General features: G+C 44.2%; 1 protein-coding gene across 1 annotated transcript in view; it reads left to right on the forward strand.

Moving 5' to 3' along the window:
* The window catches only part of gad2 (glutamate decarboxylase 2), a 187,990-nt gene extending 177,586 nt beyond the window's left edge, over nt 1–10,404 (forward strand). Inside the window, exon 16 of the mRNA XM_038798155.1 lies at nt 7,536–10,404. Coding sequence (XP_038654083.1) covers nt 7,536–7,709 — 174 coding nt within the window. The 3' untranslated portion in view covers nt 7,710–10,404. The remainder of the gene's footprint in view (nt 1–7,535) is intronic.
* Nucleotides 10,405–10,792: the final 388 nt, after the last annotated feature.

A 10,792-nucleotide genomic window follows, 5' to 3' on the forward strand; every position in this document is an offset into this window, starting at 1 on the left:
AAGAGTGATAACACTGACGAATAAGTATCTTTTATGTTACAACAAACTTTAATTTAAACAGAGATTTAACCACATTAACAACAAATAAATAGCTTTACAGTTAACAGTTCCTAAATCAAAGAACGAATTCTAACTTACTTCCTAAATCTGTCACTAAATATTCCAATTGAGCAAACCACTATAATTCAAATACCACTTAGAAATAAAGTTAACAGCCAATCAGATTTTGCTTGCTTTTCTCTGTGCAGAGACCTTGGAGAGAATCTTCCAGGAGCAAACTGAAAGACACTTCTTGTCAGACTAAAATCCTATGGCAAATTGCAATTACAGACAGAACTGTCTCCTCCCCTTTGTTCCATCAAATGTACCCAAAGCATATGGCATTATTATGTCTCCTTCCACAAGATATCCCATGACCTGTTTAACCAGGACCAAATACAATATCCCTCATAAATTATCTATACCGCAGGGACCTACAAACCAAAACGCTATTCTATTAGCCAGCTATCTGTAAACTAGTAAGTAGTTAAAATTAATGATTATCTGGCTTTTAATAATCCTTTAATCACAGCTTTTGTAGACATACTGGGCTGGATTCTCTGTCATACAAACTGTGGACTTTCACGCCAGAAAAACTGGCATGAAAGGGCCACATATTCCAAGCCCTGCAGGGGGCTAGCAGTGAATCAGCGTGAAACAGGGGCTGTTTAGCACAGGGCTAAATCGCTGGCTTTGAAAGCAGGCCAAGCAGGCCAGCAGCATGGTTCGATTCCCGTAACAGCCTCCCCGAACAGGCGCCGGAATGTGGCGACTAGGGGCTTTTCGCAGTAACTTCATTGAAGCCTACTCGTGACAATAAGCGATTTTCATTTTTTCAACTAGCAGCTTTTGCTGCAGATAAGGGGCCCCGCACTTCCAGAGACTGTGCATGCGCACAGTGGCGGCCTCCAGTGGCCGTGCCATGCTCCATGGCGGACTCAGACCGTGGAGCTGGACCCTGAACATAGTGCCTCCAATCAGTCACCCGCCCAAAAATTGCCCGGCCTCGTATAAGGCTCCCTCTGCCCTCCGATCGGCCTGCCCCCGACCAGGGCAGCTGCAGACTGAGTCCGCAGCCACCATGTTAGTATCCCGACCGGCAGGACCATGAGTGGTCCACGCCATCAGGACTTCGGCTGGTCGGGGGTGGAGAATGGCAGGACGGGCCTCCAGCAATGGCCGCAGGTAGGTGTAATGTGGCACTCTCTGAGTACGCTGCTTTTTGGGGCCCAGAGAATCGGGGAGCCGGCACCGGCCCCGATTCCATACGGGGAAATAGATTCTCCGCCCCGGCGCCGGCCATGATTTCGGCATCAGGGTGTGGAGAATCCAGTCCACTGTCTGTATGTATCTTCCCCAAGTTTTTCAAAATAACATTACTGCAACAAATATAAAATATAACAATTTCTGACATGCATCATACCCTTAATCTATGTGTTTCTTAAGTGTGAAAATAACTCTATCCTACATATCTACAGGTATATCCAAGTAACAATGCAATTCTTCTAGTACTATGGGTTTAGGATTACCTCATAAACCCCCTCCCGCCCTTACCCCACTTGACTTAATGATAACATTATTCTTCAGGGTGGAAGAAATGGGTAAAAATGAGTGTGCTGTGATGAATAAAAATGTAAATGTAGCCACAGTCCCAGAGGCTGCTCTCTACCTTTGAGAGAGCCGACTCGTGGTTTTTTAACCTGAGGGTCACCACATCTCAGGTGAAGGACAAAGTTGAGAAGGCGGGGCTTTTGTGAATAATCTCAGCCGGTACGGGAATCGAACCGATGCTTGTTGGCCGGCGCCGACCCCTCACAAACCAGCCTGTCCAGCCAACTGAGCTAACCAATCTGCTCCCCGAGTATTCTGCAAAACAGAGTTATTCTTTTGCACCATGGCTGAAACATTTGCAAGTTATATTAGCCGTACTGGAATTCACACAGATCATACAGGTCAAAAATGATTAGGCCATGAAACCCTAACTGATCATTCAATCCCAAGACAAATATAACAGTCACATTAAGCATATTGTCCAAAGATGTGCAGGTTGGGTGGATTGGCCATGATAAATTGCCCTTAGTGTCCAAAATTCTATGATCTATGATTAACCTAGGACAAAAGTTCGGCACAACATCGTGGGCCGAAGGGCCTGTTCTGTGCTGTATTTCTCTATCTATCTTCTCAATTTGAACAGGTTGAAAACAGAAGAATAAATCTGCGGATTTTTTGACATGCTTTAACCATATGTTAAGCAGCAAAATCAAGTTTCATTGGTACAGGTCAGGAAACCAAAACAAAATTTGTGGTTTGATTGATCTTCAGAAATGTTATCCTTCACGTCTTGAGAGGGAGTGCATTTTGGATGGACATTTAGAACTAGTGGAAAACACTTGAACTAGCAGAACGATATGCACAGATATGGATTCTAGGCAACACACCACAATTAACTGGATGAATTGCATCAGGCAAGGCAAAATTATAATCAAATCAGTCAACACTAATAACATGTTACTGCGACGACCGTGGAAAAGTGATCCATAACGTCAGTTGTCTGCTAATCAGAAAAATGTTATGATTGTGGGAAATACAATCACATCTTCTGGTACAGTTACTTGTTGGACCCATTTTATTTCTAATTTTGATAAGAGTACTTGAACCCTTGCAAGGAATATCAATTAAAAGAAACATCTTAAAACAGAAAGACAAGTTGTGATCACAATCCATCTTCAGAACAAGTAAACTGTGATGATTTATCTAATGTCCTTTAGGGTAGGAAACCTGCCACCCTTCCATGGTCTTGTCTGTAAGTGAGTGTAAACCCACGCCAGCATGATTTACTTTTAACACACCAGCTCAGATGTGCATCTCGATGCCAGGGACCTAGGTTCAATTCTGGCCTCGGGTGACTGTGTGGAGTTTGCACTTTCTCCCCTTGTCTGTGTGGGTTTCCTCCGGGTGCTTTGGTTTCCTCCCACAGTCCAAAGATTACCAGGTTAGATGGATTGGCCATGATAAATTTACCTTGGTGTCCAAGGATGTGCAGGTTAGGTAGATTGGCTATGGTCAATGCGGAGGGTTACAGGGTTGAGGGGGGAGAGGGGGAGGGGTGGAGTGGGCCTAGGTAGAGTGCTCTTTCGGAGGGTCATTGCTGACTCGATGTGCTGAATGACCTTCTTTTGCACAGTATAGATTCTATGGCCTAACGAACATTCAGTTATATCAAACCACCGAGGTCGCCCCAACTTTGCATGCTCTGGTTAAAATAATGGTGGGGATGGAATGAGTCCCTTAAGAAACCATTATTTGGCCACTTAAGTGCCCCAATATGTCCAAGAGACAGCTATATGCTCACTGTGAAATGGGAGATAGTGGGTGGGTGGGAAGGCTGCTCTCCATGTTATGAGGGCACCCCCTCCCACCTCACTGTAAAATACAGTTCAAAAAAAGATGAGATCATTAATTATGCAGGGGCAGCAAGGTGACACAGCGGTTAGCACTGCTGCCTCACAGCGCCGGAGACCCAAGTTCAATTCAGGCCTTAGGTGACTGTGTCTTTTCTCCCACAGTCCAAAGATGCGCAGGTTAGGTGGATTAGCCATGGTAAATTGCCACTTAATGTCCAAAGATATGCAGGTTAGGTGGGGTGATGGGGTTATGGGGTGAGGGTGGGTGTGCGAGTGAGTGAGCCCAGGTAGAGTGCTCCTTCACAGGGTCGTTACAGATTTGATCGGCTGAATAGCCTCCTTCTGCACTGTAGGAATTCTATGGTTCTATGGTTCTAACACTCTGTACCCTTGGATCTCAATTTAGCTACTATTTTGTTTCAAAGTTTGCATGTTAAACCTTCACAAGTGTACCTACTTGTTATTAAAAAAAATATGCATCAAGAGTTTCCTTTTTGATGGTTATGTCACCATAAGTGCAGTGAGATGCAAAATACGGCCCACTCCCACCATTGCCCTCCCGCTGGCCTCCAACTGTCACCCCGTTGGCAGTCAGCCAGTTGAAAGACTTTTGGCTGATGCCATAACCAGGACCACGGAGAAACCGTCATTAACCTTCCTGTGGGACAAGCTTACCAGGTAGGGGGCAGAGGCCACCCGCCGGGGGGTATTTATGTACTGATATAAAAGCTAACCCAATGCAGGGCCTAGACTAGTCCTTCCAGCAAGGATTGTACTAGGAGTGAGATGCTGCTTTCCACAGAACTTTGTATTTAGGTAAAATAAATTCATGTTCAATTTTCGACTACTTCCTCAAGTTATTAAAGCTGACTTCCCACAGGGCCTGTTTATGGGGAAGGCAAAAAGTCTTGGCTTCAGCAAGATTCTGACACCTGCAGCAGCTTAAAGGAGATGACCATGCTCCTTCAGGCCATCTGGACTCTGCTAGATCCAACAAAAGAGGCATGAATCAATCACCAGGCAATCAATCTTACTCCCTGGTGGAGGCCTCTTCGTTTATAGAAAGCCTCCATTGGCACCGGCCACAGGTGTTCATTATATCAAGTGTTGCTAATGCAGCAATAATGTAAAATACATGCCTTCACAAAACAGAGTTAATTCAGCCTTCCACAGCTAATCAATGTGTGGAAAACTGGCAGAATTGGAGATAATATCCCTGATTTTGTCTGCCGACCTGAAAAGCATGGGATGGATGTAACATATTCATTCAGGAGGAACAGAGGGGGAACAGTGATTGTATTATCTGTAATAATCGGCAAATGTTTCCCGCAAATGAAAATATACAAACATGGCAGTAATGGATACATGTGAAGCAGGGTCCAAATGCCACCCTTTCTAGGACAGCCCAACAACAGTCTTACACATCAGGCAGTGTCGGGGCTGGTTTAGCACTGCGGGCTAAATAGCTGGCTTTTAAAGCAGACCAAGGCAGGCCAGCAGCACGGTTCAATTCCCGTACCAGCGTCCCTGAACAGGCGCCGGAATGTGGCGACTAGGGGCTTTTCACAGTAACTTAATTTGAAGCCTACTTGTGACAATAAGCGATTTTCATTTCATTTTTCATTTGTTCCTGGCAGCCTAAGCAGACGCCTGGGGCTATGTTAGCTGTAATCTCCTGCTCATTTGCACCACTACATGGGTTTATTTCACCCGAGTTGATTTCAGGTAGAACCCCTACAACCAAAGGGGTGTGAGGATTCCCCATTAATCTAGATTTGATTCAAATCCAATTTCCAGAGATGAGAAGGTAGGACAGAATGTCAACTGCCAAAGGTGGGAGGGAGTTTGGGAAGTGCAGGTTTGAATGAGGGTGGGGCTGTTATTGACCCAACAGCTGATATGATCCTGGCCACTTCTGGACTTAACTCAGGTGGGTTGCTGCTGGGTATGTAGTTTCAAAACTTAAATCTCGAATTAGCTCAGGATTTAACCCATAATTCTGGCTTCAACAGCCTGCAGATAGGTTTCCGAGGTGTACGTAACTCACGAGGGTCATCCAGGTGAAAATACACTGGGGAGTGCTTGCTTAGTGAATCTGACAGGCTGGGCAGCCTTCAAAAGGTGGGGCTGAACAGCTGTGGCCTGGGTGAGAGGCTGGTGCACACTGTGTGCTTAACAGGTGATTCTAGTCACAATCTCAATTTGAGGATCTAGGTTTCAATGCAGTATTGAGGGAGTGCTATACGGTCAGAGAATTGGATCATTGCTGGAAGAGGAAAGGTTCGCAGGGCTGCAGGGGAATGGCATTAGGTGATTGCTGTTGCAAAGAGCCAGCACAGGCAGAATGAACCGAATGGCCATCTTCTGTGCTGTAACTATTCAAAGAGAAGTCCCACTGCAGCAACTGGCTCCACCTGGGCCTGCAGCGGGAACCTCTGTAGCATTTTACTGGCAGCAGCCGATAAGTGGCCAATGCTGGGACCATCATCCAATTGAGGACAGCAGCACATCTGCCGGTGCTGCTAGCCCATCTAGAGGGCGAGAAGCTCAGCAACCTCAGCTGCACCACCATTACTGATGGCCACACGGTGACCGCATGGCCAAATGCATACAGCATCTGATTTTGGTCATCGTAGTGACGAAATCAGAAGAAAAAAGACGGGCGGCATGGTGGCGCAGTGGTTAGCACTGCTGTCTCACGGCGCCGAGGACGTGAGTTTGATCCCAGCCCCGGGTCACTGTCCATGTGGAGTTTGCACATTCTCCCTGTGTCTGCATGGGTCTCACCCCCACAACCCAAAGATGTGCAGGTTAGGTGGATTGGCCACGCTAAATTGTCCTTTAATTGGAATTTTTCTTTCAATTTAAGAAAAATACAGATGGCCATTGTTGAGGATTCAAGGTGAAGTAGAACATGCTGCCATCAGGATTTAACTGGCAGTGGGCCCTCCTGTCTTTGGCAAATTGTCGGTGAAGGAGCAGAAGTAGCCTTCAATTGTGCAGTTAACTGACTCAAGTGGCCACCCGGTAGCCAGCCGAGCCGTTAAAGTCCCCAATACTGTTAAGATGTCCTGGTGGTGGAATGATGACGGGATTCTTCCCTGATCCCTTCCCCCCATCATATTGCCAGCCTTCCTGCCTCTCAGCCCATCTGTAGGGCTGTTAAAATTCAGCTTGCTGGTTTACAGATGAGACGTTTAACCAAAGTCCCATCTCTCCTCCCTGTTAGACTTCTGAAAGATTCCATGGCTTCATTGAAAGAAAACAGGTGAGTTCTTCCTGTATCTTGACCAAAATGTATCCCTTAACCAAGTGCATTCCGTCTGGTCGCCGTTTGTGGGGACCAGCACTGAATGGCATCGCTCAAGATCTCTGAGGCAAAGGGGTTAGATCCCAACGCTTAGGGTAGATTAGGGGAGGGCATATTAGAGTGAGATTGGCTGTCTCGCTCTAGTGTGCAGATTTGCCAAATTGTGATCCTGCCTATTATGGGCTGGATTCAGATTGCGACGTCTCATGAGATCACATTAGATCTCGAGAGGCGTGGCGAGCCGTGTAGATCCTGGACAAGGGATTTCCCAGCATCTACCTGCCACGCCGCCTTTTGGGTGCAACCCTGGCTGGTAGATAGCGCACTCTGTCAGTACAGCAAACCTGAAAGTTTTCATAATCTTCTTGCCGCATCTCTCACTCCTATTCATACACTTGCAGCATTGCAGTTTGTGCAAGTTACAACGTACATTTCTTCTCTCCTACAAAGTACACGTCACATTTGAAGTGGTGATTTTCAAGCATTTGTACTGGGGATCATCTGCAAATATTAACATGCTCCCAGGGTCCTCATGCTTGGACTTCTGGGCAACCAGGTACAATTTGTACTCCCGGGATACTTATTTGTGATAAATCTACAGATGGAGGCCTGATTTATAGTGTTTTGATGGCAACGGATGGATAGTAGCTTATTAGTGAACAGGTGAGAAATTCAGATTAGTCCCATATTAGTATTCCATTCCCAACCATGTGTTGAAATGGCAAAATGTGTGAAAGCTCCGAATAAAAGAACAGATCCTAACTTGCAGTTTGCTGTTTTAGGTGGCTCCACAGATTAAAACTAGGATGATGTCATTTGGGACCACCATGGTAAGTTATCAGCCACAAGGTGACAAAGTTAATTTCTTCCGCATGGTCATCTCAAACCCAGCAGCTACACAAGAAGACATTGATTTTCTCATTGAGGAAATAGAGCGACTTGGACAGGACCTGTGACTGCAAAGTTCAAGCCATCTGTCCTAATACAATGGAGGTGTTGCTATTGTGTGAATGTACTTCATTATTTATCTTTAAACTAGTCTCGTGTGACCTTAGCCCTTACTACAGGGCATAAGACTCTCAATGTGGAATTATGGATATTAGAAGTTATTTAATGCAATTATACATTTTTCGAAGTTAAACAAGGTACGAGCCAACCATCTGTCACACGTCAGACAAATTGTCCTGATGCATTAAGCGCTGAAATGTAATAACAGTAAACAGGGAAAGTTAGAACCCATTTAGATATTTTGTTATTGTCCTTTAGCAACCCTGGTGGATGTTACACACCAATAATTCACATCATTTCTGTTCTTACTTATAAAGGCCTCTGTTAACGAAGCTTTTAGGATCCTAAAAGTGCAGTTTTCTGATTTCAAAATCGGGGCTCCTTCTTTTGCTTTCTTCAACAAGAATCATTTAGAAGAACTGTGCTTCAGCTCTGTGAAACCTTCATTATTTAAACTCTGCGTTAAAGTGTCAAATTCCGATATTCCCTATTTGTTTTGATGGGGAAGGAAATACTTTTAGTTGCCGTACTTGAATTTGAGAGTTCAATGTTTGAAATCTTCAGACCAGGAGTTCACACGTGCAATGTATAGCTGTGATGTTGCTCTTCATGCTATAAAGAAATGGCAAATGACAACTCTGTTGGCAACTGGATAGTGTTCAGTGTCTGTGAAAGTGTTTCCTTTGTAGAACTTGGAGTAATGTCTAGTTCACCTCAGATTGAGGTTGTGCACTTTAGAATCAAACTGTACTGTGTTGAATGATAATGTTTTAATGTACTAGTATATTGTTACCATACGTGGTGTTCTTGGATTCGGAAATGGGAAGCTTTGAATTAAAACTCTGACTTGGTCTTCCACTCCCAGCAATGATCAAATTTGCATTAAATCTGATAAGCTAGTTATACCATTTAGCTTGTGGTAATGAAGAGTTATTGGCTATGCACTAACACAAAAACATACTGAGGCGAGAAATGTGAGAACACTGGCGAAGGGCCATTTGGGCTTCAAACATGCAACCGGTGTAAAGGCACAAACCCCCCAAAACAAATCACAGATCGGCCCATCTGGAAACTTAGGAACTCCGGCTGCTGGGATCTTTCAGCCCCACCAAAGTAAACGGCCATTTGAGTGGTTCACCGCATCCGCATGCAGAAAATGCCGGCCAATTAAAATTTGCAGAGGGTCAAATTAGGAGGGTAAGTGGAATTGGAAGAGCTTGGTCAGAAATTACAGAGTGACTTCAAATGCATGTAAATGGACGGAACGATGGGACATTAAACAGCTACAGAAAAACATAAAGTTCTATTCAAAAGAAGGGAATGTAATCTAAACACATGTTCTGCAACCTGTGTTGAATTTTCTGGCCCTCCCATAGTGGGGTTGTTGCAGGCCATTAGCCAACCGGCGGGGTCTTCCAGCTCCGTCAAAGTCTACTGGCGTTTGCATGGCTCGCTCGCCAGGGAGCTCGCTGTGTGGAGCGGTCAGCTTCAGTGGGATCAGAAGATGCTGCTAGCGAAAGGGCTGACAATACACACTGTGTATTGAGTTATGGTGCCTGCAAAGTAAGAGTGATTTTCCAACACTGAAGGCAGTCCAGAGGACTGTAGCAGACTTTAAATTGTCAAGAAAGGTTGGAGGAACTCAGTTTCAAAAGGAGGTGTCAGTGGTGCCTGTCGGAAGATATAAAGCTGGTTCAGAGTAAGGGCATTTAACCCAGAATATTGCTTTAAATTGTGACCGTAGAAGAAAGAGGCACAGGTTCAAACCAGTGAATCGTACTTGGAAGTCTGATGCCAGGAAAGAGTTCTTCATAGGTCAAACAAAGAGTGACCAACATGTGGTATAAATTATTGGATGGGGAGGCAAAATCCCTAGAATAACTTAAAAAACAATTTGATACACAACAGTAGGAGGTTAGGATGTCTGGATGGATGAATTATGATAATTTATATGCCTTGCATATTTGTAGTTATCTGGTGATCTTACACATGTTTAATTCTTCAAGCATTGCTGCTAACATTCAAAGCTCTGCTCTAAATGAGATGAATTCAGAATAATAGCATGAAACGCCACAATAGTCACAGTAAAGTACAGCACCGCTTTGACATACTGCTGCCTAACCTAGATCAAAGCTGACTCGATCGTTCACCACAAGATACTTGGAGCACTTTGCAAATATGATTGTACCTCTGTTGCACAAACACCTGTGAAATTCTACTTTGCTCACACTGTGATTTCATGCATTGCACTTTGCTGAAACATTACCAACCACTGATTCCATTTAAAGTTACAGCTTTAGCTTATTAAGACTGAATGTGAATTTGTATTTGTTGGGTTGGAGAAGACCATTGACTGAACAAACTGTGTAACTGTCTTAGTCATGTCCATTTAACAGGCTAGGATCTGCATTCCATGTATTTAGCAGGATCTACAGAGTCATAAAATGTGAAGTCAAAAAAAACTTATTGTGAAGTGACTTTCTTGCACCTGATGTATATTTTGCAGCATTCTTTCCAATATGGAACTGTGTTTTGGAATCTGAATAGTGAACACTGTCCTGTGTCTAAGCTGTTAAGATGCTTGTTGTATATCCAGCCAGCTACGGGTACAGTTTTACCTGTAATAAAGAACTTTAGTGTTTAGTGCTTTGTCTGACTTTTATTTTTCAGGAAATGAAGTTGGGAACATGCTGAGGTTGAAAGGTGTTTCAGTAGATTTATATACAAGACCTACAAAGTTGCAAGGCGCACACTGTGACACCCGAGCTTAGAACGTTAGATGCACCTTGGACCCAAAAACATCACTATTAAGACTTTAATCAAAATTTCAAGTGTTCTTGAAGAAGGCTGTCATCATGTCACTAAGGCGCAATCAAACTGTTGCTTGATTAAATTACTTTAGCTAAAATCAAACATACTAAGGTTTATCTCCTGCCAAGGAGCAGCATGCACAGCGAATACAGTTTGGAAAATCCTGATTTTCCAGCTAATAATTGAAATTAATATATTATTTAGAGGGCCCTTGGCTTCC

The sequence above is a fragment of the Scyliorhinus canicula genome, chromosome 5 (assembly GCF_902713615.1).
Source record: "Scyliorhinus canicula chromosome 5, sScyCan1.1, whole genome shotgun sequence".
NCBI classification, from domain to species: domain Eukaryota; kingdom Metazoa; phylum Chordata; class Chondrichthyes; order Carcharhiniformes; family Scyliorhinidae; genus Scyliorhinus; species Scyliorhinus canicula.